Source organism: Bombus vosnesenskii, unplaced genomic scaffold (genome assembly GCF_011952255.1).
Source record: "Bombus vosnesenskii isolate JDL3184/JDL3185 unplaced genomic scaffold, Bvos_JDL3184-5_v1.1 scf7180000013295, whole genome shotgun sequence".
Lineage (NCBI taxonomy): Eukaryota > Metazoa > Arthropoda > Insecta > Hymenoptera > Apidae > Bombus > Bombus vosnesenskii.
This window is the reverse complement of record NW_022882946.1, coordinates 6,458,989-6,485,847: the sequence shown is the minus strand read 5'-3', so window position 1 is coordinate 6,485,847 and position 26,859 is coordinate 6,458,989. Positions and strand designations below refer to the sequence as shown.

The 26,859-nt window shown below is 39.8% G+C and overlaps 2 protein-coding genes across 9 annotated transcripts in view; one reads left to right on the top strand and one right to left on the bottom strand.

The window, feature by feature from the left end:
* LOC117233226 overlaps nt 1-7,470 on the top strand; it is a 36,628-nt gene extending 29,158 nt beyond the window's left edge. The window contains exons 2-4 of one of the 2 annotated variants that reach the window (XM_033493346.1): nt 3,414-3,833; nt 4,470-4,762; nt 5,244-7,470. In XM_033493346.1, the coding sequence (XP_033349237.1) occupies nt 3,414-3,833; nt 4,470-4,762; nt 5,244-7,008 (2,478 nt within the window). In that variant the 3' untranslated portion in view covers nt 7,009-7,470. The remainder of the gene's footprint in view (nt 1-3,413; nt 3,834-4,469; nt 4,763-5,243) is intronic. The other variant, XM_033493347.1, reaches the window with a different exon arrangement.
* LOC117233223 (E3 ubiquitin-protein ligase MYCBP2-like) overlaps nt 1-26,859 on the bottom strand; it is a 257,237-nt gene that overhangs the window by 31,289 nt on the left and 199,089 nt on the right. The gene's annotated exons all lie outside the window — the stretch shown is intronic.

Below are 26,859 nucleotides of genomic sequence, written 5' to 3'. Positions count from 1 at the left end.
ATCGCATAATCTTCGAATGAAACCTCGATCAATCGAGTGCGCAATTTTGTTCCACAGATTTTCACGATCTTTCAGTAAATTTACAATTAACTCATATATACGCAATCAGAATTATCTATCAAACATAAGTAAGTTTGAAGCTTTAATATTTCAAATTTCTATATAAATCTCGAAATAGACATGTCCAATGGATAAAAACATATTATCACTAGAAAATAAAAAATTGCTAAAGGAAATATTGAAATGTGTTACAGCTATCTACACTAGGAGTATCCGTGCCGAAGTCGACATTTTTCTTGGCGTTAGATCTCACCACAGGTTGACGATCGTTAGAATTTTTTCTCGAGTTTTTCACTATAGGCAGAACGCAAGATACGAGGGTATTAAGGGATTACAGGAATCGTCTGCCGGAGGCTTAGCCGGTGAACTGACGCGACGCCTCCATTTTCTCGTTCGAGGCTTACTAAATACCGACGCGAAGACTCCTCGAAAACAGCTTTGCTTTCCAACAGGTACAATGAATCCTCCTAACGTTCACAGTAGTAGGTTTTGGTCTTTTGTGAGACGAACTGAACTGTCTCTTTCTTTAGAGATTCCAGTAGTCTGCCTCTCTCTGTCAGTCGAAAAAATGGGCTTCTACGTGTTTGTCTGATTCAACGTCACCTCTTACTCCAGTCCCGATTTCAGCGTTATCGTTCCGTCGATACACACTATACTGTTTCGTCGACGCGTTGCATTGGGGCTGCCACCGTGTTTTCTCATGTAAATTTCAAGTTCTGCTGCGGCTTACATCGTGTTCAAACGTCGGTCCAAAAGGGATTTCCTAGAGTCGACGTTTGCGCGGTCCAAGCGACGTGAAAAAGCGTTCCGAAACCTTTCCAAACTGTTACCAGATAGCTTTCTACCCCTTTTATAGTCTCTCCGTCTATTTCCTTTTTTTTTCTTTTTCTGCAAAGATAAACTCTACAACGATTGGAATATAAATCACGGACGTTGCACGCGTACGGGAAATCCGAGGAAAAATGAGATACAACCAAGCCGACCGACAGACGTATTCCATTTTTCCGGCCATTTGGAAACGTTAGGAAAAACATCCTTTTGCTTGTATCCTATTTTGAGTTTGCACACCATGAATTTTTCTTACACGACTTGTTACGAGTCGAAGGATTGACGACAGATATTTGTTTTTTTCTATTGCCTTTTTCCACGTTGATGCTTCCGAGGAAATCGATGTTCCCTGGAGGTAATTGCTCGTATACGCGACTCGTTCGGTACACAATTCAAAGAGAAGTGGGGAAACAGCGGAATTATTGCTTAGCATGGCGTTCGAACATTTCATTAAACTGGCGCGCTGACAAACGTGCAGATAGCGGGGAACAGTCAGGAAGCCGACGTCAGCGGAAGTACTTTTAAAGGTAACTCGTCGTGGGCCAACAATTTCGCTCCCCACCGTCTCTCTCTTTCTCTTTCGCTGAGAACGTGATTAGTATGTCACCGAAAACGCAAGCTTCGCGTGCATGTCTGCGTGCTTAATGATGGCGAACAAGCTAATTCAATCAACGTTCACCGGTCTCGTCGCTATCATCCAGTCGATTCATTTTCGTTTATGCTCGCAATTCGAAGAAACAAATTTACATGCGTCTCGATGAACGCACGAAGCTACTATGAAATACACTTTTTGACGATAAAGTCACTTGAAACGTGCCTCGTGGACGAGCAATTAGAGAACGAGGAGGAAACAATTGGTTCGTTCCGTTGTTTAACAAGGAACCAGGGGCAATTCGATTTCTTGCGCTGTACGAGCACATTCGAATTTCCAGACCGGTTCTTGCGTTTCATTTCATCATTGTTGGTTCAAAGGGAGCAGAACGTCGTTAGCAAACCTTTTCGACACGTAAATGGCAATCCACAGAACGGCACATCGATCGTCGCCGTTTCGTTATATAATACAAATCTGACTATTCGGAAAAAAGATGGGTACAAAGAGATACGCAACCTTGCACGCATAACCAATGATGTAGATATTCCTAATAACCGTACGTGTTACAGTCGCGTGATTCATTTTTCACGCGGACTCGACCCGCAGAACCATTTCCGTCTCATTATCGATTCACCTCCCGCTCGACGAACCAAGAACTCGTTCATGCTACGTCTAACATCGATATAATATTTCCGAGGACTTCAAACATGTTGTATCGGATACAATTGCATAGCATTTTCTCTTCTGAAAAGTTTGATACGACATATGATTTTTACCTTTGACAAAATGACATTTTGAAAATGACGCGATATCCATTTGACTGACAGAATGAAAAATATACCTTAATTATAGGTAATTGAATTTCATACACAGAAAACGAATAGCATTGAAAATTTCAAAAGAGAAGGGTAAGAGTGTTTAATTAATAATCGCGACATTAATTCGTCAGTGATTCCAGGTCGTCGAATTTCTCCTGTTCTCTCTTGTATTTTTTCTTCCTTTTTCCTTCCATAGTTGCTACGACCAGTTAGCCTGGTAATTCAGTCTGATAGAAATTCACTTGTTGATTTTAAAACGCGACAGGGCTAAAGGACTTCCGTTTCATTATGGAGATTTTTAACTATCTGATTATTATTCATCGCCGCCCGAGTCGTAACACGTAAATTATTCCGAGAAATTATTCCCGGGGGTCTATTAAAATCCCTCTGCCCAACTCCCTCAGCCATTCGTCGCCTCTCTTTTTATCGTTACGAAATTACGAAAGCAGAATCCCATCGGGAAGATGATATTTGCAATTACATAAATTTTATGACGGTTCAAATTGAACTCTTCTGTTCCCATTGCGTGGAAACCTTGACCATCTGTAGTGCCAATAAAAATGGAAATATTCTCAACCTCGCTTTGACATAGCTAATTACAGGTCATCTGAATTTCACTGCTAGTTTTTCGCAAATACCAATCATTCACCGCTCGATAAATTCTCAATTTTCCTCGCGCGTATGAAATGAGAACGAAGAGAATGAATTTTGAAAGACGTATGAAATAAGACGTTTCGAAGTGCAACTACCTTTACTCACAGAGCTCTCTATACGTACAGTCCACTCGCAGGTTGTGTGTATATTTATCAGATATGCATCATCAGTCAGCTCTCGACTACGATTCACAGCAAAAGATGATTTATATCCAGGATACACCTACCTACGATAACTCACGTCACTCACCCGCATTGTAACCCAAGTCCCACCTCTCTCGACTCAGGTATAAATTTTCCAAACAACCCTTATAATATTGAGGATTTACAAAGTTCCTAACATCCTTTACAACCTTTCGAAACTGGCACAAAGATTAAAATACCTCTCTCCACTGTTAACGCGTCAACCAACAGGATCGACATACTATAATAACCAATTTTATTTTCCTTTTTTGTTGTTAGGACGTGGAGTTACTGGAGGGAACCATTCCATCGGATGCGATGGAGGTGGAGGTCTCTCACTGCAGGGAGTTGAGGATCCAATCGGGTGCTTTCGCGGATGGCGCTCCTTTAAAACGAGTCCACGTGTCGGGGATCTATAGTCTGGTGGCTAAGAGGCAAGCCTTTCAGAATTTGAGCGCCCCGAATACGCATCTCGAAGTGTCCGAGTGCAACAGCGTGATCCTAGAGAGCCACGCGTTCAGGAATTCGCGAGGGACACTCAGCGTTTCGATATCGAGATGTAGGAACGTTGGAATCAGACCGAATGCCTTCTCTAGGCTGCTCTGGATCACGATTAGGGAGGTGCCCACTCTGGAGCTGTCCAGCAACGCGTTCAAACTCGAAGCTTCTCAACACGGCAGACATGGACCAGCGACCAAGGTCAAGTCTACACTGATCAAATTCTTACATTAAAAAGTAGAAAGGTGACGACATTCTTTAGAATTCACTTTGGGATTCATGATCATTTATACGACTTTCTTCCGAGATAAATTCGTGGAAGTGATTATACGTTTTTTGAAAGATCGAATATTATTTATGTTTCTGGGCAATGAAATTGAAAATTTATAAAAATAGAGTCAATCAATTTGGCTTCTGTGATGCTCGTATATATTTAGGATTCCGCCGTTCTTTATCCGACAAAATTTTCATGGTGAATTTTGTGTCGTTTAATTTTAATTTTGATTTTAATTTGACGTTATACTAACTAAAATGTGATATTGCTTTTTTACCTATGTTGAATATCTGAATTGAAAATCTTAATAGAAGTTCTGGTACACGTCAACAGATAACAAGAATTATGCATTATAAAATAATAGAATTCAAACTTCTCCGACACAGTTCATTTTAATGGCTCTTATATTTCTCATTTGTTTCGACGTAACATAAATCCATCGCGATAAACGGAATACATATGCGAAATACGTTTGGCTAGAAATTGGCGATATTCCAACAGGCTAGCCGCAACAGTTTTCGACGAATTCGCTATAATCTCGATTTCTAATTCGGCTAGTGCAGATTATGTTCCAAACCGTGAGAATCATGGAGTTGCCGACAGCGGTATTCCCATCGGCGGTTGCAGAGGTTCGGATGGATGATATCTGGACAAAGGTGATCCGCAAGAATGCCTTCTGCGCGATGACGATTTTCAGTGTGACTATCAGCAACGCGACGATCTTAGAGATCGAGACCGGAGCGTTCAGCGACAGAGCGTTAATCCAAAGCCTAGAGTTCGTCGACGTCAGATTGAAGAGCATAGAGAGGGGAGCCTTCCGGGCTGGCCACGACAACCTCACGATACAATATTCAAGGTAGATCCGCTCGTTTCCCTTTGTCTCGCTTACTGTTTGATCAGGCGTGTTTGTATTCTTACTCGCGATTGTTAAGCCGTTACTCTGTTGTGCGTTACAGTTAACGAAAGCTTAGATTTTTCCAACGTTAGAAACGTAAAAATAATGTACCATCGCAATGTCGTTAAATTTTCTTTTTTTGGTATTAAAAACGTAACGTAATTATGTGTTACGCCATTATATCGTAATATAATTTCCTCCACCTTGAATATTTATCCCATTCGGTAATGTCTCGTGTTTGCTTTGTTTCAAAGTTGACAAGCAAAATTAATTACGCCATAATTTAGTGGAGAGATTAATATCTGTAACTCGAAGCGAGATAATTCCATTTTCCATTCGTGAAAACACGCGAACGTAGTTAAAAACTTTACGTTGAAACTTCTGGAGATAAAGTTTCTGTAATGTGCAAAGTTCAAGACAAAGTTTCCTCTCGCGTTTGCAGGTTGTCCGAAGTAGAGACCGGCGCCATCGACATATCCGCTGCCACGGTCAGCTTCAACAATAACGAGTTCTTAAACCTGCACCAAGGCGCGATCGTTCTGCATCAGTGGAATCACATAGCCATCGACTACAATCTCTTCATCGATCTGGAAACCGACGCGATCATGGCAGAGGTGGACGCGACATCAGCGCCCAACTTCGAGTTCTCCTTTACGGGGAATCACATAGAGAAGGCGAGACCTGGTTCCTTGAAATTCGCGGCGATCTCGCAACGAGTGAATTCTGCCAGAGTCGGTAATAATTACTTCAAGGAGAAGTGCAGATGTGGCCTGGACAGTTGGACACGCGAAGTGACGGGGAAGAACAGCTCTGTATCCTGGATGATGGATTCGAGCTTCTGCGTAGTCGACCAACTTCTCGACAAGTGCTTCAATCTCCCACAGGGCTACATGTCCATGAGCAATTTTACAAAAATTATCTGTGGTCCTGGCAGTCATATCGTCTGTGAGAAGCCATCTGCTAAGCCAGAGCCAAGCGTCAGTCCACCAAGCGTTGGTCCACACGTGTATCCAAGGCACAAGGGTTACTTCGACGTGGAGATGAGCGACTCTGAGCAATTGCAACGCGAGAAGAGGATTATCGTAGTGATCTGTGTGGTAGCTGTATTCATCGTGCTGGTGGTCATCTTAGCTTCCGGAATTCTGTATATGCGCCGTAGCGGCGTGTGCCCAAAGTTAACGTCCGGTCATCTGATAAACTTTGCCAGCTGGTTGTCACCCAGCAGTGGAATGACCGCTGCCACTTCTGCCAGATCGATATCCAGATTAAGCGTGCACGAATACGCAGGACTTCAGCCGGAGACACGAATTCTGGAGGTTGAGACTCAAGCAGAGCCGGCGGAGGAAGACGAAGAAGATGCCGAAGGATTGTATCCTTATACCGAGAACAAAGCGACGCAAACGTTACCCGAGGAGTTAACGGAGGAGTACCTGAGGGATCTCAGAGAACGACTGAACGATCCTGACAACTACAATCAGGCAAGGGACATGATAGAACACCTGTACGATCTGATTAAAGTGGAAGAGAGCTGCAACAATAACAACGACAGACAACCATCGGGCAGGGAGGAGAACACGTACGATGTGATTCAGCCGAGACAAAGGAGACTCAGAGGTGCAGCAAAACCTTCCGTTAGTGTCGGTACTAAAGCACCCTCTTTGGAGAAACTATTGCCCAGTGGAATACAACCTAGACCACCTCTGACGGAATACACGGAGCCACGAGATCAGAGGCCTAACGAACAGAATCACTTGTACGCCGAACTACCTGGTGACGAGACGGTTCCCAGTACCAGTAGACTATCTCAACCTATCCTGGCGACTTTGGCTGGAAGAGCGCCGCAACCATTGCCGCCAGACGTCGTAAACGACCATCTAATCAATGATCACTCGAACCAAGCATTCGGTAGCTCGAAGACTGAAAACCACAGGCCTCCAGACAGTCCTAAGTTCGAAGCTCCTAGAAATCAGGGCAGACCCATGAGTTTTTTAAAGGCTCTCGGCGAAAGTATTCTCGGCGGATCGAAAACCGGCAACAACAAAAGGCCCAATTCTCTGCTCTGTGAATACGCCGAACCGTCCGATGCGACTGCCCATCTATACTCGGAACTACCCGAACCTCAAACGTCGACTCCAGCGAGCAAGATGGCCAACAGACCGCTACCCACCAAACCCGACCAAGATTCCGTGAACGTGGCGAGGGCATAACGAACGCCCATCGTCGATTGTCTGTGATAAGTGCGCGAGAGTGGCAAGACTACTACGAAGTGAATCGTGCTCTCTCGTTCTTTTTTTTTCCTAATAATCGTTCGTCGAACAACGATGATTTTCGTGCCTAGTGACCGAACGTGTTAGTAGAGTTTCGTCGAAGAGGAACAGTGCCAGATATGTAAGAATCGAACACTTTTTATGATTTTTATGATACTAGTTTAAGAAGCTTTTGTATAAAAAAAAGAAAGAAAGAAAAATAGGGAAATTCATAGAAAGGATGAACATTGTTCGGTTTCGTTGTAACTTTTCTTTTGTTTGTATGGAAGAAATAGTTAATTGGACGAGCGATGAAAGACGAGTTTTATTTAACGACTGGCCCCGAGACGCGAATGTATCATAGATTTATATATATATATATATTTGCTTCGTCAGGTATTATTAAAAAAGTATTCCACATTCCTCCTCTGTCTTTCATTCGACCCGGTACGGCCAATTACGCTCTCCTCTTCGATCCGCCTTCCACGAGTTCGTGGAATTATGTAGCTGGATGCGATATCCAGTTCCGATAATTTCCAAGTTTCAGTTCTCTCGAGACTTCCGCCATACTCTTAATCGTTCCATCAGAAATTAATTTTAGACATAACGTGACGGCACTGGATAATCTGTGAAAACTATAATCGTTATGGATAACTCCCTTGAAATATTCTTCCTGGACTTGTCAGAACCATAAAAGAAACTATACGTGTAAAGTAGCTAGAAACTTCTAAGAAATTTCATTTTGCCTGTGACGAAACCATGACCATGAACCTGGTCGCTGTTGTACGTTCGCAACTTTGTCTTTCCCACGAGGAAATCTTGTAGCTACGAACCGTACAGTTGTCTTGCATCCACCGAGTTTATAAGTCGTTTTTCCCATAGGAAACCTTTGCAATTACGAACCTCGCAAATGTCTTACGCCTGTAAAGTTCCTTGCTACATTTTCCCTTTGGGTTAATCCCGTAGTTGTGGGTTGCAACACTATTTTCCCTTCACCGATTTTATCACGGAATATTTCGCAACTTCCATAACCAGATTCTTCGAAAACTCTCGTAACCGCGACACATTCACATGACCTAGAAATCCACTTTTCCACTTCTTCCATATCTCACAAAAATATAGGATCCCTATAGGTATATATCTGTAGCATATACACTTACTTCTCACTTCGGAGATATAAGGATTATCTCTTTCACTGTTCTAAGCCTAAAGAAAAACTTGCTTAATTCCCAAAATTTCGTACCACGTTACCTTATCTCGAAAAACTTTATGATTCCAGCATCGTTCAAGACTCTCGCGTCCCAGCGTTTGTCTTGCTCGAGAACGCGGGTTTTGGGTTCAGGGGTCGACACGGATATTTTTTCTCATTCTACACGGCACAGTGGTGCTCGAGTCGTACGAAACATCGTCTGGTCGTTTCGTTCACAGTAGCAAGACGACCGAAGAAAACAGTCGTTTCGACGGCCACCGAAGACCCCGAAAAAGATATTCTTAATCTCTTTCGTTCTCTCTGGGCGTAGTCGGTGTGTATATCCGCGGCGAGACCAAACTATTCCACAAAGAATGTAAGAAGAGCAAATAGAGAAGGCGGCTAGCTGGGGAGGGCTGCGATGCAGCTGTTGATGTTCAAACGGCTGTTGCCTCTCTCTCCTTGGCTCTTTCACCCTGTTCCTCCCTTTTTCCCTGTCTACTTCTTTCTTTCTTTCTTTCTTTCCTTCTTCCTCTGATCCTTACTGAAAACCAGAAAAGTTTCAGCGAAAGAGAAAAAGAGCGCGGTGACACGGGGAGAAGTCTGCGAGTCTAGCCGAGAAAAATATCGACCACTGCTGAAATGTTAAGGTAAGTAGCAGGAAAATTAATTTATACTATTTAGTAGTTTCAGAAAAATTGTAGCGTAGTATAGCGTAATTTCTATCAAATGGAACTATGCGTGTATGTTTTAAAAGTATCCATGAAAGTGAATGGAAAGGAGAAAGAACCCTTCGTCGCTCTTATTAGCAAGAGGACAGATGTTTGTTTAATTGTCCAAATTGGAGTACCATTAAAATTTAGTACCTCTTTAAATATCTCTAAAAAGATCTCCTCGCCATCTTATATTCGCACTTTTATCAGGGTAGGTAATTTTAGAATTACCAACCTGTAATGTGTACTCAGATAAATATATTAGAAACAAATTATACTACTTCATATACTTAGAATGAAACTAAATAGGTATATTATATTTTTATCTTAGTAAAAAGAGAACATTTCAACTTTGCCAAAATTCGCATATGTCGAGTAATTGTAGAAGAAAAAAAATCTAAAATCTATCGTTTTTATATATTTGGTAGTTTCAGTGTCAATTATCAGTGATTAAAATATCATATTGCCAATCACATTCATATTCATAACAAGTATCAAAGAGCTACAAAATCACATGCAAGGGAAACTAGATGAACGAAATTCACGTGAAAATCACGGAAAGCAGGTCAGCCTCGAAATTGAACGGACCGCCATTAAGGACAATGTAGCGTGAAAACGTTTTATCGAACGGTCGCTGGAAATCCAGGATAGCCGGGAGAAAACAAACGCGATATTTCTTCCATGAGCGATTCGTCGTACTTTCGTTCCGAGGGTGTGATCCTTCGCGTGTTTTATCACTCGCCACTTCGTCGACAGGCCGCCGCGTAGCGTCGTCGCGATACCGAGTCAACGTACACGGAGCAATCACCCTATCTCGCACCGATTCTTCGGATACTTTATGGGCGCCTATTTTTCAGATAAGGATGTGATTTTTCTCGACGACCGGTTGCTCTTGGCGGTAGAATTATGGGAAGCATGTGACCGGCCGATTGTTGGACGACGCGTCGTTTGTTTAGTTTCGATGCTTCTGGTATTGGGAAAAGCGTATTATGATATAATGGGTCACGTTTCGGCTACGAACTTGTCTAGTCTTGTTTAGATTAGTCAAGTTGCTCGAGTTTAAACAACCTGAAGCGAGTGATCAAGATGAACGTGGAAATTTGAACGGATATATCAAGTCAGATGTATCACATTGGTCAATACTCTGTTTCAGCTGGAGAAATTGTTGGATCAAACTTAATTCAAGATTAATTAAACGATTGAATCTGTTCTTCTGATCGTATTTTACTCCTTGAAGATCTAGATCCATATTCCAATTTGTTGCAAACCTTCTTAAAGTAACGAACTACTTTCTGCCAAAATTTCTGTATCTTCTGTGCGTTACCCTGAAATCGTGTAACACAAATTAATTCAGCGCATACATCGATAACATCACCATCTAACATCGTATTAGAAAGATAGAATTCTACGATAGAATCCTATAGAGAATCTCCTCAACAAAAGAAGAAATTCAATCCTTCAACTGTATCTTTCTGTTCGAACAAACGTCCTCGAAGCCCAACTACGTCCAACATACAGTGCATTATCTCGCTTATCATAAATCTACCATCTCTCTTCTCACTAAAAAGGGAAATCTATAGCCTACAGGACCTGTAAATCTTCCATCTGAATGGGGACGATGAAGAAGAGGCAGCAAGTGGTAGGGACCACGACGAAAGGTGCATGCTAGCCGGAAGTGTATACGGGATCACCGGCACGATCCATCGCGTTACACGACAGAATAATCTGCAACGAGGCAGTCGAGGCGAGCTTCTCTATCAGGTTTCATTAGCGAGCCAATCATCTCATCACTTGGATATGGTCGTGCTACCGTCGCCTGTACGTAGGTTAACCCGTTTCTCTGGTCCCTGACCTAATCTCCGCGAGTCGGAGATCGTCCAGGAAAATCGATCGAGGATCACTTCGGTCGGCTCTCTCTCTCTCTCTCTCTCGGGTTATCGTAACATCGAAATCACTACTGGAGCCGGTCAACGGCTTATATTAAGCCCCAGCTTAGAACGTAAACGCGTTTTCCATTTCGTGGTCCGTGGAGAGCGAGAGAGAGTTCCGTAGTCGACGAAAACAGCTTACGTGGGATAGAATGTATCGGGACATTGTAATTGGACCGGATCTAATATATTCCACGACGCGTCAGCTAGTAATATCGTGCGATATTGTTTCTCGACCACCTGGATCCCTTCCGCCTTCCGATGGCAACCGGCTCTGAGATTAGTTTCCTAGCCGATCTAGTGGTCGCGAGGGGAGCGTCAATTACGTAGCTGGGAGTTTGTTTCGCGGAGGCTTGTTCGTTAAGCAGCTTGTTACTCGTGCGGGTAATATGCTCCAGAATGATGACGAGAAAGAACTGGATAACTGTGTAATGAGCGAAAATGAGTATACAACTTCCGCGTGTTGGAAATTCTGTCCGCAACGAGAGATGTAATTGGAGAGTTTGGAACGAAAACTATGGACATTTGTCAATTCTTTTCTCTTTTCGAGACAGCAAGACAAGGATACCGCGGCATTTTTAATTCTCGTCCGATGTATTTCAGAATAATGATCGGGATACTGTGATAAAATAACAATTTTGCTAATAAAAACACAGGTGTAAATTCTATTCTCTCAATGAGATCTGTTCTTGCAAAAAGTAGATTTTTGAGAAGCATAAGGCTTATTTTCCGGTTCATTTTCGTTTGATATTAGAATGCATTTGAAAAACCCAAAAATCTGATTTTATTGAAAGCTACTCAAGTATTTATTACTTTTGGGTATCTGAAGAAAGTAATTTAATATAATAATATGAAACGTTGGTAATACGTGAAAATTTATGCGAGTCTTAATTACTATAGTTTAATTATGATAATTTATTAAACGATGTCAAGCTAATATTAATTTTGAGAGAAACAAGTTTGCCATATCGAAACTTTTATTTTTTGGTCATGTTAATTAAATAGAAATCCATTTTGAGGGAAACACGTCTGTTGTTTGGCAACTTCTACCATTTTTCGCTCAACGAAGAGATTGTTTCGCCGCGCTCGGCACGAGTTTTACGAGGCCCGTGACGTAACTCGTGTAGTCGTTTTAAATTTTATGGGAAAATGTATAAAATCGAAACGTGTTGGAAGCATACGACCAGGTGACATACTGGCCTGATCGACGAACTGACGGCCGAACTTTCTGTTCGTGCTTTTATTTCGTCGTGCTCGTATATCGAATGGCGCGTTCTTAATATCCACCAAGTGTTCCATACGAGCCAATGTGTCACCTGCCGCCAGGATATTAGACCGTCGTCCTAATGGACCTTTAAGCCAAAGATCTTTATAGAAGCTCACGTATCACCGCGATTCTTTTCTCGAGGTAATCAACTCGAATGACAGAGCTGTCACTGAAAAATGGCGAATCCCTGTTTCGCATTTTTGGCATTTTGTATTCTTGACAGTTATTTATCCTAAAATGGCATTCTAAGACATCTGTATTTCAAATTGAAGTTAAAAGATAGTGTAAATAAATTTTTAAAATGCCTTTCAATTTTATGTTACTTTATTGATCAACTTATTGTTACTTTAGTAACAAATAATCTGTAGTTTCCAATTTGATTTGTTTCAAGCCACTACGGGTTTGCCAGTGAAATGACATGTAAAAATTGCATAAATGTATAAATAACATTATTACATATGTAAATAAAATAAGCTGTTGTTTTGTCAAGGGACAGAAAACTTATTAGAATAACATATACATTATAGAAAATCACGAGAAGCCGGCGATACAAAAGGAAGTTCTATAAATTGAAGAAAAAATAATTCATTAAGTTCTTCATAAAATTCTAGACTTTAAATGCCAGAGAAAATAGCAGGTTAAGAAGATACTGAGCAAATTTTTGATATTTACGATATTACAATATGAATTCAATAAAATTCAGTAATAAGAATTGATTAAAAAAGTTACAAATAAAACGTTGCGTTAATGTTAGTTCTTAATGGGTTAACAGGAAGATTTGACTCAAAATAATTGATCAGACACTTTCGATGAGGTGTATGGAAGAATTGCTGGTGAAGTTGATTCGCCAGCCACGGAAGGTTCGTTTGCGTTTCGTCGATGGTACGAACATCCGCGAAATGACGAAACGTTTGCCAGTCACGTGTTGACGGTCACGGGAGTCATCCAACGCGCGAACCAAATGAAAAAAAACAACGAGTTGGAGAAACAGGATGTCGCAGATGAACGGGAAAACTTGAGTCTGTGTTAATTATAAATATGAACCAGAAAACGATGTCCGTTCGGTGGGCTCTAGAAATCCAAAAATAAGATATTCCCGACTCGTTTCATTGCCCTAAGTTCATCGACGGAAGCAACAATTACAATCCTGTGTTGTAGGCTATCTGGCGCCGTGTTATAGTGAAATCGTAGTAAATATATTTGATAATAACGCTTTTACTACTTTTATCGACATTCATCGAGTACAATATACGACTCGATAAGATTACGCAATACGGAGATATAGTTCCTCAATTTTTGGTTCAAGTAACTTTTTCTTCCTCTTTTTATTACAACAATTTCTTATTCTTATTATTTTGTAATATTTTCTACTTGAAAATCCAATAAATACTTCTTGGCTAATATTCACGATGAATAATTGCAATTAAACTAAAACAAATTGATAGGTCAAACAAATCGATAAATGATATATAGTCGTACATATATAGAAAGATATCTGTAATTAGCGAGAATAAGAGAAGTTTAAAATTTTGCGTTAATAATGATTCAAAGTTCCATTGTTCGATTATTTTCCTTCTCTTTAATTAAAAAGAGATACGAGAATCTCAGCGGAGTATCGTATCGACAAAGAAGCGAATTCCTTTATTGCGATTCATTGCCGGGGTCTCGTGTACTTTACAGACGGCGTATCGGCCGTGCAACTCGTGGCCCCGCTCTCTCTTCCCCATTGAAATCTAAATATACCCCATGATATTAATAGCGTATGGTGTGGCGGTGGCAGAAGGGTCGTTTCATACGCCCGCGTTGCACGTAGTCTTTCAGACGAATGCAGAAAACCGCATTCTCTCCACAACTACATGCACCCTCTGTCCTAACAGACGTTTCGCGATTCACGAACTGCGATTCTTTTTCTTAGCGTAAAACACTGCACTTCAATTTGTCAACATTAAATCTGTTTGAAACTTAACAGACGCGATTTATTATTATTCGATTCAGATCTTTTAATTAACGTGATTGAAGTTAGCGAAGGAAATTACACGTTGTGTCGTATATTGAAATTCTTTGAATATCGATTTATTTTGTCGCTAAATTAATAAGCTGACCGAATTGAACGGAATTCAGGTTCGTTTGAAAGAAAGCTCGTTACCTCGTTTATGTCGAATAAAACGAAAACCTTGAGGAAAATCTTATTGTTGGCCAGCGCAGGTAATTAATTTACTTCGCTAAATGAAAATGAGTTTCCACCGACCGTTTCAGGGCAACACTATGCAATCCAATCTGTTCATCATTACCTACTTCCATTTTACTTCCATCCTCTTCGATAATTAGTTCTCTTAAAACTCTCTCAACGCAGCGTGGCACGCCGGCAACAATTATCAATGTCGAATATTTCTTTTAATTCCTGGTTAACCTTCTCTGTTTGTTCCCCGCGCTTCCGCTTAAACCGCCTGAACCCTTTCGACGCACATATTTCTTTCTTCACAGAAATTATATGGTACAGGCTGAGTAATATATTCATATTGACGCAATACACACAAAATGTAAAAATAATGGGTTATCCAATTCGTCGCTATTCAAATAAAGCTATTCCACCCTTGGAAATGTACATTTATACTCCAGAAGTAGTATAATGACTATCCTAACGCACGTATCATCCAGTGTGTTGTTTAACTCTCTAATAAATTTTATGAAAACGTACGAAAAACAAAAATACAATAATTGTGTCAGTTAGAAAAATTACAACTTTCCAGCAGTCTATGTAAAAATTTCCCTTGCAACGCATTACTCATTAATCTTAAAAAGGGTAAATTGTAACAAGTTCACTCTGTGCATTAATCTTCGTTGTACATATCTAACGAGATGTTGTGAAGATTATCGAAACCGGAAGATATTGGAGAGAGAGCGTAGAGAAGAGCACGGCGGGAATACTTCCGGAAAATCTAAACCATTCAGCACAGTGCTCAGAGATCAAAGAAATGCGCCACTGCCGTGTTAAAAAACCATCATCGTCGTGTCGAATGTTTCTCATCGTCGCGGTCGTGTGAAAGAAACGCGCCGCGTGAACTATTCGAAAGATCCGACGGATCTCATGCGGGTTCCGGTACGCAGACCCTCTTGGAGCCCTTTCTTTCATCGTCGCCAGTCAAACGACACCGGCTACACATTTCCACCCTCGATTTCCTCTTCCGGATCGATTTTCCGAAAGATCGTCTCACGTTGCTTCATGACGAATGAAGACATAAGAAATTGTAGTACGAAAAACACATGTAGCGTAATTAGTAATATTTTATGGCCCATAAAAGTTTAAAAATAAGTACTTTCTGTATTTGATCCTGGAAACTCTAGAAACGATCTATTTTATAACACTATGAAAATATTAATGCTGGAAATTTATATAATACGTGTTACGTGAGAAGTATACTAAGTATCCAAAGTAAAGCACTTAATGTATTAAGCAGGCGAAACAAATTGTTAGTTAGGTTCTATTACTTCAATTCAACTTACTTCTAAATAAAACTATGAATTTGCATAACATTCTAATATCATAATTGTACTATCGATGATAGTCATACTATAAAAGGAGGAAACCATATACGTCACATTAAATTTATAGAACTGCTAGAAAGATTTGGTCTAGATTCAAGTTACGCCCACCACACTTTAAGGTAACTTTTATTCAGTCCATTTTTCTCCGAGATAATATCGATGTAAATCAAGGCGGTAATTTCACGTATACTTTATCCCTTACATATATCCGAAAACTGTGTTCTTGCGGTTTCACGTCGTTATAGTTATTAAATCTTTCGCGTTACGTATACTCGAGATTAAATTAGTCTCTTTAAAATGCATGTTAAAAAAATGCATCGTTAAACACCATGTTACAGAAAAAACGAACAAATTATCACATTCTGTTATCTCCTTGTTGGATAACAGCATTTTGTTACTTTCTAGATTCTCTGATTGTGGCAACAAAATCTCATCGATGATCCTTTAGGCAAGAATTAGGAAAAATTAGGTAATTTTATTTCATTGACGTATTACAGTTGCAATTAACGCGGGTTTGTATTCGACCGGGAAATTCTTCGTTGTCGAGGGAACCAAGGGAACCGCATACTCGCGTGAAAACGCAATTTCCAGGCTCGTGTGGCATCGTTCTTTCAACACGATTGTATTACTTCGTTAAAATGAAACCAACTGAATATCGCGTCCACAGGGAAAAGAAGAGGACATGGTACAACCATTGTACTGGAAGTATCAACGAACTGAGAAACCGAGATTTCGTCACTGTAAATAAGCACGTGAAAATGCGAAATTTTTATTTTACTAACGAACAGTCTTCGTGAAAACCACCATAAAGAACTTTTCTATTACAAAAGCTAGACGTATTACGTCATGGAGCTTTTATGAGAGAGAAAAAACTCCTATGACTGAGATTAGTATTTTTCACATAATTCAAGCTGAAAAGAGGTGAAGGAAATATCGGAAAAACCTATTCTCTAAGCACCTGTCTAGCGTACAAATCTCGAATACGTGATCAGCTTGTTGAAATCTGGAATTAAGAATTAAGTAACTTCGGCTTAAAGAAAGGAACTATTTAAATCTTTCCTCGAGCTCGTTCCTATAGACTTCGTGGTGGTGAAAAGAGTTATGTTGGAGGATTTGAAAAAAAAAAGAAGTAAAGAAGCGAGAACGAAAGGTCGCAATAGGTTCCCAATTCTCGTTAACAGATGAAAGATCTAAAGACGTTTGAGCGAAAGTTTGTTTGGGGATCGATGAAATGGGTAGAACGACTAGCTACGAACAGACATGAATAGAAATTGCTAAAAATTCCTGGAGGTAACATAAATTCCATAGAAAGTTTTTACCTTTTTGTACTTTTATTGAATATTTAAAATTTTGTCAGGAGTTACGATCTTTTAGAACTCTTTTATTTACGAGATCATATTTGATATTAAACGGAGACCAATTTATCATTTAACATTTTTAAGTACAACTATGATAATCTAAACGAGATTATTTCAATCATAAATCCTTGTAGAAAATTTCAGGTTTTCGTAGAAATAAAGTAGCGACTAAGTTAAATGATTTAAAGTCGAGTGGAATAATTTCGTGGTCGTGATACAACGTTCAATGAAACATTTTAACGATTCATTTTACAATAAAATTGAAGAAACCTAGTGGAAAAAAAAATGTTAAAAATAATGGAAACGAAGTTTCTTGAGGAGAAGTTGTGATTCCAGGGAATAAATCGTTTTAGGGATGAAATATGGAGGGAGATTTTTGAGAAGATGAAACGCACACGAGCACACACATCCACCAGGAAGCCATCCTTTCCTTCGGCATGATTTCGATAACGGGTCGAGAAGTATGGACGACTTGTATTCCGCGCTGATTGATCGCCCGGTTGTCGCGAAGACTTATCGGCCACTCCGTCGGGCTCGAACGAGTTATCGGGCCACTCGATTTTCACCAGAAACGCTCTTAATAGCTTTCCAGCCGTACCGACCCATTCCTTACGTAATGTCGCCGATTACGTCGATAAAATCGACTTTAATGAAACGACCCGGAGCTCGGATCACCGCGAGAAAAGGAACAGTGTAATCGCGACCGGTTTAACTTCGCGTTCGAGTCGTTCCACTTTGCTCGACACTTCGGTAGTTCGGGATGGGAAGGAGCCACGAATTCTTTCAGAGGACGAAATTACGTTGCGTGAGCAACTGCAAAAGAAGACGCGGTATTTCACATTTGAAATTGCAACTGACGATTTGCACTATTTAATCTGTACTACGCCGGTAATATAAGATTCATAAAAGTATTTGAACATTTATCGTAGAAAAATGTTGACGTTTATGGCGTATGAAACATTTTGAAATCTCATTGTAATGAGACACGATGGTCGTGATTATATCGGTCAAAATTGAAAGGAGTATGAAAATGTCCATAAATATTGCAATCCAAAGGATTACAGTCAAACAGTCTGGAAGAGTATGAAATATGATATTAATTAAGGCAAGACGCCTTATTAAGTGATTTAGAAGCTACAGTATTGTAAAGTACGAGCTATTAGCGCGGCAATTAGAACAGACATCCAGAAGCTTCTTGGAACGTTACAGGAGGTAATCTTGGTATTTTAGAGAGTTTCATAATGTGCATATGTTGCTGAAAATATTAGAATGTTTATTAATAACGGGAACCATTAAACCGAATACGATTGACGTTGAAAATCCTTTAAGAGTTTTATAGAGTTTCTTAACATATTGAACAATATATACTCGTGTTCGCATTTAAGATATTAAAATGTTTATAACATAGACAAAAGACAATTACGCTATTTTAACAACTTCATAATCAAACGAATAATATTTGTACGTTTGTATTCTTAAAATATTAAAATGCTTATTAGCGACAGAGAATTGAACCTCAGACACAAAAGATGGAAAAAGTGGATCTAATATTTAAAAATCGTCACGCATGCTTTTAATGCTCGATAATACAATAAAATGGAACGCAATGCATTAGCCCTTGATGTGTTACTTCTATAATCTTTATGATTTCAAAGGCAATCCAAAGTGGCAGTAACACGATCAGAAGAGCGTGAATATGGCGAAGGGCAAAGCCGATAAAATCGGCAGAGAGAGGACACCCTGTGAACGACGAAGACCACGGTACGGCGACTATTGTGTCTTTAATAGACTTTCCAGCGCGGAAAGAGGAGTAATTCCCCCTAATGGCAGCATGCGCACCGATCAAATTGTAGGAGGAGGGATGAGATCATCGTAGCGGAAGCGATCTTTGAATCGAGTTGAGCTGAGAACTTAATTCGTCCCGTTCCCGTGGCTGTTCGCTTTCTGTCGTTCTTCTTATCCCCCGTCGCCTTCAAACGACCGATTTCTATGCGCTTTAACGCGATCTGGAATACGCAATTTTTTAGAAGACTCATCTCGTCTAAAGATAGCAAAAGTATCGTTGTCAAAGGAGCATCGGTAGCTTTTAAGATTGAAATCCTATCAAGATAAATGAGACTTGGTATTATTCATAATTCATGAAATATTTTCTCGTGCAAACGTACTATGAAAGAATTGGAATGGTTCTTGATTTTTTACTAAGCGAGATAAGTTTGTATTTCGACGATATTCTTTTACGTACAACGATAGAGATAAAATCGGATAAAATATGTATAGTAGAAAACAAAGGATTAATGGGTCATCTGGGAATCTAACTTCAATGACGAAATAAAGTGGCAGCTCCAGAAATACATGGCGTCGGTTGAATATGTTAAAAGGCGAGGTCGATCACCGAAATTGTCGCCCTCGAAACAGAACGAGCCGCAAAAGCGAGTCAAGGTCTCTCTCGATTGCATCAATAAGGCGTTCGATAGAGGTTCGTAGATTCGTCCTGAACAGTTGTTAACCCAGCCGCTATCACGGGACGAATTTTGACGAATAAAGAGCGGCCAGCTGGAGAATCGGCCGTTTATATCGCCGCTGTGGAATGTAATTCGTCGGAGGTTCGAAATAAATTGCAATTGTCGTGGTATCAAAGTTATTGCTGCGATCGCCTCACATCGATGCAATCCAGCACGCCGCTGAAAATTCTGATACGACGATATTAACTGACGATTGAAAACTGTTTCAGGCGCTTTAAAATGATATCTTTTAAAATATCGGAAACGCATTAAACACGATAAAAAATTATACGAAGGTTCCAACGATGAATATTTAATGTGTTTTATATATAATCATCATACAATTAAAGATCGCAGGTGAAAAAGGCGATGAATCACACTTTTTGTGTTTTATAAAAGAATAATTCTTTAATTCAATATGTCAAAATTGCCTTTCTATTTCTTGATTTTCCGTCACCTTCATGAACAATAATATTCGATATACAGATTAATATGAAATAGGTTAAGCTAACGCAACTATTATATAATGTATTTATTCCCTCCTTCGATTATTTCATGTTAAAATAGTTCTTTGTAGCCATCAAATATCAATGAAAATAAAAATTAACTGTAATAAGTAGAACGCGTTAAGCTGCTTCAAAATTCTAATTATTCGAATTAATTTGAAAAATTACATAATCAAATTCTTGTCTCGAGAGATTCCATGGCCATATTTTCCTCTTCTATTTCCTCTTGAGATTATCAACGTCGTGCATCAAAGCTGCTCGGCAAGAACATGAAAGCGAAACGTTTCCCAAAGCGTGTCAGGAATTCAGCTAACCAAAGGCGACAAAATCTCGAGATCCCTTATCAACTCGCCGGCCAAGTGTATGCACTTTATACAGACAGTTCCAGAGGCTATTCGACATGGTTTACGAGGTATCGATAGAGCGGTCGAATAAAGAAAAGTTCGTGTCGGAGAGTTTAATACCGTCTGCCTAGATGGCAACACGATGCAGCCGGTGGCACTGAACGATTCTTAGAATCAGCTGCCGGAAATCGCAGGGTCAGAGGGCCATTGGGTCACCGGTAATATAAGCTCGAAACAGTTGTCATCCAAAAATGCAATTGACGAGTTGACGAATAAACCAACGGTTAAATGAACCATGTTACTTTTTAAATGGATGTATGAGAAGGTACAGTTAGCAGATTAAAAAAAAAAAGAAAAACGGATGGATAAGAGGAAGTTACATCAATGATTTGTGGTAACGCGACATGCGATTAATATGAACCAAATTAATATTTTGATTATTAGGTATCATTGATTATTAATATATGATAGGTTAGCGATTGTTAAATGAATTTGATAAGAAAATGAAAGAAGCACGACGACAATATCATACAATAACGATGGAAGGCTAGCTTGAATCTTCCGTAATTTTGTGATAACCGCGATTGAATTTTTCAGGTAGAATGGCTGAAAAATATCTTTTGATGACGTATCAGAAAGAAATAACCATACGCAATTTGAAATAACAATGTCAACGTTGCATGTTGCGTTATAAATCGAGATTGCACCAATCATCCGCTAACTAAGCTAGTAACAAGATTTCCTCAAAATTGTTTGCCACGTTCAGTTAATTTCGCGCTAATAAAAAGATTTCAAATACGTTCCCCATTGCAAAAAAATAGATAAATTGAAATACCGATAAATAAAATGAATAAACCACTGAATTGTTCCATTTATCTTCTAAAAATTTTGTTAAAAAATAAATCTTTATTTTTGTTATATATTTTATTTAACGATGTAAAATATTTCTAGAAAAAAAAGACCAGTACAAATGGAATTTTCGAAATTCATGCAAAATGGAACGATGCCGAAATGGGCGGAACAAAAAACGTCAATTTGCTATGTTAATACTTTTTGTCGCAGACGTATAATCGAGGCAGCAGCGCGCGAGAAATTGCGACCTGCCGCCAAATTTTTTTTTCACGGAAATATTTCAGCCGATTTACATTGCGATTCGCTGCGAATCCCTGCTCGCGCATATTGATGCGGCCCCCGTGTCTTCGCTCGTTTTCGCCGCTTGCAAAATAGGCCGCACCGTGCTCGACGATTATATTCGTTTACCGCGCACACGTTCGCCTGCCAAAATTCTGTTTTCATGGACTTTCGGACAGTCGGCAAACGGACCGAAGATAAATACGCGAATGTTTGCTAAACTCTTGTATGGCAATTCTTTAACAAAATACGGGCGCATAATGGTAAATACGTAAAATATTCCGTCATGTCATGGTTTGTTGAATCGTCTCGCTGGGTGGGTTTTAATTGGTCGCTTTGGTCGCTGAAGAATTTTTCTCCTCATTTCTGTCCTTTCATTCTTTTCAAGTACTTCTTTTTGGATCATAAAAAGAAGTTTGTTTTATCCGTTAATAAGAATAGAAACACGTTCCCTGATGTTCTGTAAAGAAGACACACTATGCTAATATTTAATACCAGTTATACCGAAAACAAAAATACATTCATTGTTTAATTAGCTATATGATAATTTCGATAAGTCAGGCACTGAAAAAATTAGACAGCGTCATGTTATTTAAGATCGTTGTCATAGGAAATCAATCGACATTTTCTTATGTCGGATAAATGTGCTTCAAGATGATTATAGTCCACTTTTTATCAAATCATCCCGTTTCAGCATCATCTATGATTTTTTAAGTAAAAGTATCATACATCGCCTTACAAAGAGCGAACTGAAACGTGATCGTATTATAAATATAAATATTGTTTACTGAATTCGTCAAAAAACTGATTAACCGTATTTTCACTGGAAGTTGCGGGTTACTTGCTGAATGCGAGATGCAGCTTGAAACAGAGAATACTCAGGGTACACGGACATCGATCGATCAGCGCAATACGTGTGAAGAATGAAAATCTAATATATACGTTACCACGAACTTGTTCGTTCCGGAAATGTTCCCATTGATACCGAATAGAAACGCGTTTCTATAGATTATTTGAATTTTAATTAAAAAGAAAACGGCAATAGACGATTCAAACGTTGCGGAAGGGCCGCCACTGCCCTTTTGCTTCACCTGGTTTTATCGAACTGCAAGATTCGTATAAAATACGGTATACAAAGAATGCATTATATTCGGTATTCTCTTTTGTGAAATATCGAGGACGATTCGCATGCTGATTTATTGACGTTAAAGCAACCCCTGTCATTGGATGACGGATTGTTGATGACGTCAACTACAAAGATTTTCATAATTAGTTAATATTCATAACTAGTTAATGATTCCCCTTTATATCGGAATTTGTACCATTTGTGAAATATTTTATTTTCATTTTTGCATACCGAAAATTATCCGCGACACGGAAGTTTTCGTTGAGTAGTTCTAGTAGTTCTAGAGAAGTTTCGTTGAGAGAAAAGAAAAGAAAAGATTGAATAATGTGATAAAAAGATGATGCTGTCTTATTTTCAAGCGATAACTAAATAAAATGCAATGTGTCTGTAACTGCACTGTTCGTTAAATCTAATTGTTAATCTTCTATGCAACAATTGGCCTATTACATCGTTACATCGAATATTCCACGAGTAATTCAATTTATAAAAATCGCAACTCCATATTGTAATTAAACTACCTGTCACGAATCTACGTTGAACCGTTTAACCTTCTTCCTACCAATTATATTCATTTTCATCCTCCGAAATAAACCAGAATTTTCGTACGTAAAAATGTCTACGTAGTTTGTATATTGTAACGCGAAATTATCAAACAGGTACAAGAGAGAATTATCAAAGAGATACGATCTGCACGGTTCGAAACTGGCGGCGGCGATTTGTTATTTATTTAGCTCGACCGGCGTTCGTTTGCACGAGATTTTCTACTGCAAGGCAAATAGAATCAATTCTGTGTGGTTTATAAGAGGGAATAATGCATCGAACATCGTTCGATTCATTATTTAACCCCGACGATTATGACGAGCTATGAAGGACACTGAATAATGCAAAGCCACGCCAGCTAGCTGTATTCCGTACAATGGAAAATGAATGCATAATGCGCGTGTGGATTCTGGAAATTACGTTTGCTAATCGTAGAACGCGGATGCACGATTATATCGACTGGTTAGAAAATCGACGAATCGTCACCAACCAGACGGAAACAGGCTTCGCTATTATTTAAAAACTTCGACTAACCTGAACGAGCTTGTTCGTGACAAATTCAAACATTTATAAAAACATATTTTACGATGAAATACGCGATCATTCATTAATTGTAGTGACAAGCACGAAAGAGAGTTGAAACTTTTTAAATTCAAATATCTTTCGTTTCATCGTGTCTTTCTGTGTACGAAATTATTTCTAGACGTCGTTCTTGAAATCACACAACTTCGAAAGAAACGGCTTGTCCTTGTTATTAAAAACAACAGGAATGTTTCAGGAGAATAGAGCTAGCGCGGGGAGGTTCCGCACGCGAGATCCGCATGCACAGTGTATTTTCAAAGTATTAAAGCGGAAAAAAAATTCCAAGTTTTTAATCTGGAATAACTAAAACGGAATTTTAACCAGAAATAAGATAGAACCACGTTAATTGGTTAATGACTTATAAATTGCTCGACGATTCTCCAGTACCACGTCTTACTTCGTGTTACGATAATTAGCACAGAGAACGGTAAAACGGATAGCGCAAATACTTCTACTGGTCGTTGTACTTAACAAGAGTTAAAGAAACACACAAAGTCCGTTTAAAAAGTATTTAAAGAATGCCTAGAACATCACCGTACGATATTCGTTAAAAAGATAGTAAGGAAAGTTTTACGGCGTGCACGGTCTAACCGTGTAACCACAGAAAGTAATAAGAGCTTGCGTTCTTATTAGAATCTTGCGAGAATCTCGCTGCTATGTGGAAATCAAATCTTCGAAAGCGGCGGTATCCATTCGAAAGCGGGCTTCGTCGTTCCATTAACGTAATCGCGCGGCGTACAGGCTACAAGAAAGATCAATTCAATTCTACGGACCTCTTAGTCCGCCACGATTGCCTCGTTTCTCCCCCAGGGAGACTCTCATCCTACTCATGACTACAAACCTCCCGCAATTTCACGAAAAAGTCACCCTCGAAGAAAGGGGGCGCGGCAGCAACTTCTTCCGCTCGCGACTTGGTCTCGTAACGCGCGCAAAAGAATCGTGAGATTCATTATTCACAGCTTTTTCCCGGTTCCGTCGATGCTCCTAATGAAAGATAAACATAATCAATCCCACCGTGGCCGAAAGAGGGAATATTATATCGGATGGCCATGTAATTTCGTGGCCTTCTCCCTCCGTCGCCACTCGCCCCTCGTGTTTTCGTTTCATTATACCGCGCCCGGCGATGCACGCCACCGGTCATCATCTCGCTAATTATCCGTTCAAAGGGTCGAATCATACAGCCCTCGATCCTTCGTCAAACGACCCTCACGAATTTACGCGCGAATTTTTCGGAGGTCGAAACAATCGTATTCGTATGGGTTTGATAGGGTACCGCGGGGATATAATAAACGAACCGCCTCTGGCTACTGGATAAATTACAACAACGGAGAATTGTGTTACTGTTTGCGTAGAATCCGCAATAGGTAGAATTGTAACAGGGTTAGCGAGCGAATCTGGTTAATTTCCTTTTTTATTGCTTATTATTCGAACTTGCTAATTAGTTAGGTGGTTTAGCGAATGGCATATTCCTTCGGGATTCTGAATAGTACGAGTTGCTAATATTATAAAACTATAAAAAAAATTCGCGTAATGTTTTACATTGTTATATGTTTGGATGAAATGTAGCACGATGTAATTACAGGTTGTTAATCAAAAAACTAATTAGCTTTAAGTACAAAGAGATAGGTGCTTTTCAAGAACACAGAGGCTGTTTCATCGAACGAGGGGAAAATTTCATTGGCGCGATACGCAGGTGAATTTTACGAAATCGGTCAGCTGCGAATGTTAATAATTTTGGTACACGCAGGCCTGAAACGTTTTCCGGGGCTGATATACGTTCGCCACGACGTGAAATGAATGACGTTAATATTGCATTACCAGCCCTTTGTCTATCGGGTGGCTGTCCGTGTTTGTTGGATTTCCGAGTGGCCGATCGAAAAATCATCCGACACCAGGCTACGGTATTACCGAATCCACGTCATATCCCGTCATAAGCATCGAACTCGCGGCTCCACAATAAATGGACGCTCGAACGCCGCTACATTTGTTCAATGTCCTCTAATTAACAGTGCTGCCCGGTCGAATAGAAAATTACACGATCGAGGAGCCACCTGCGAGTGACGTTTCTACGGGGCTAATGATGTCCGGCGTGGACATGATGAAATTAACGACTGAAGGGCGCCCAGGTGACAGACCGCGTCCAAAAACGTGCTGGACAATTTTTAAGAAGTGAAATTTATGTTTTTGCAAAGCTTAATCGAGTGATATATTACGAACAGTTTTAGCTGAAATTTTACGCGTTAACCAACGGGATGTAACATAACACGCGCACGCCCCTTTTACACTTTCTATTTATTTTCCTTCCTGACACTTTTGTGTCATATTTTCTGTCGTTTTGAATAATATTTGTACGTATTTAAATGCGATATTTATTGCGGCTAATCGAACGTAACCACGATGGTACTATTATATATCGTAATTAATCCATCGCAATCCGAATATTCTTCGCAAGATGGTTTTATCGATCGGAATACGTAATACGATAGCGGGATTCATTAAAAATCGGTAAACTGTTTCTGGGAGTTTCGTCGGAACTAAACTCATCTGATGGTAAAATAATTCTCGTTTGATTTTTCTTTAACGACGTAATTAATGTCGAGAGCAAATACGAAGTAGAAATTGTATACCAACACACTTTGGTGAAAACGCCAAACAGCGAGGAAAGGGAAGATAGCAGAGAGAGGGACGAAGAGAGAGGGAGATGAAAGTAACAATTAACAAACCCGAGAGAAAGAGCGGTTCGAATCTCACCTAATTCACATTTCCGCAGCGGACGGGAGCTCCTGGAAAACGCGAATCCCTTAATTTACCCTTCCGCCGCTGGTCTCATGCCACGGATTCGCGGCAATTTATTTATCGGAACGAGAACAGTCGCCGCTGGCTGTAGCACGAACGTAACATAAATCACCGGCGAGTATAAAGCGCACAGTGCAGTTCGGGTAACGAGGAAACAGAAGAGCAAAAAAGTAACAGCGACAACAAGAAAATAAGAAACCGATAGATATGGCGTAAAAACGAGGTCATGAAGACTTGTTACGCTTCCCTCTAGTTCAGCCAGTTCCTCAATGAAACCAACATTTG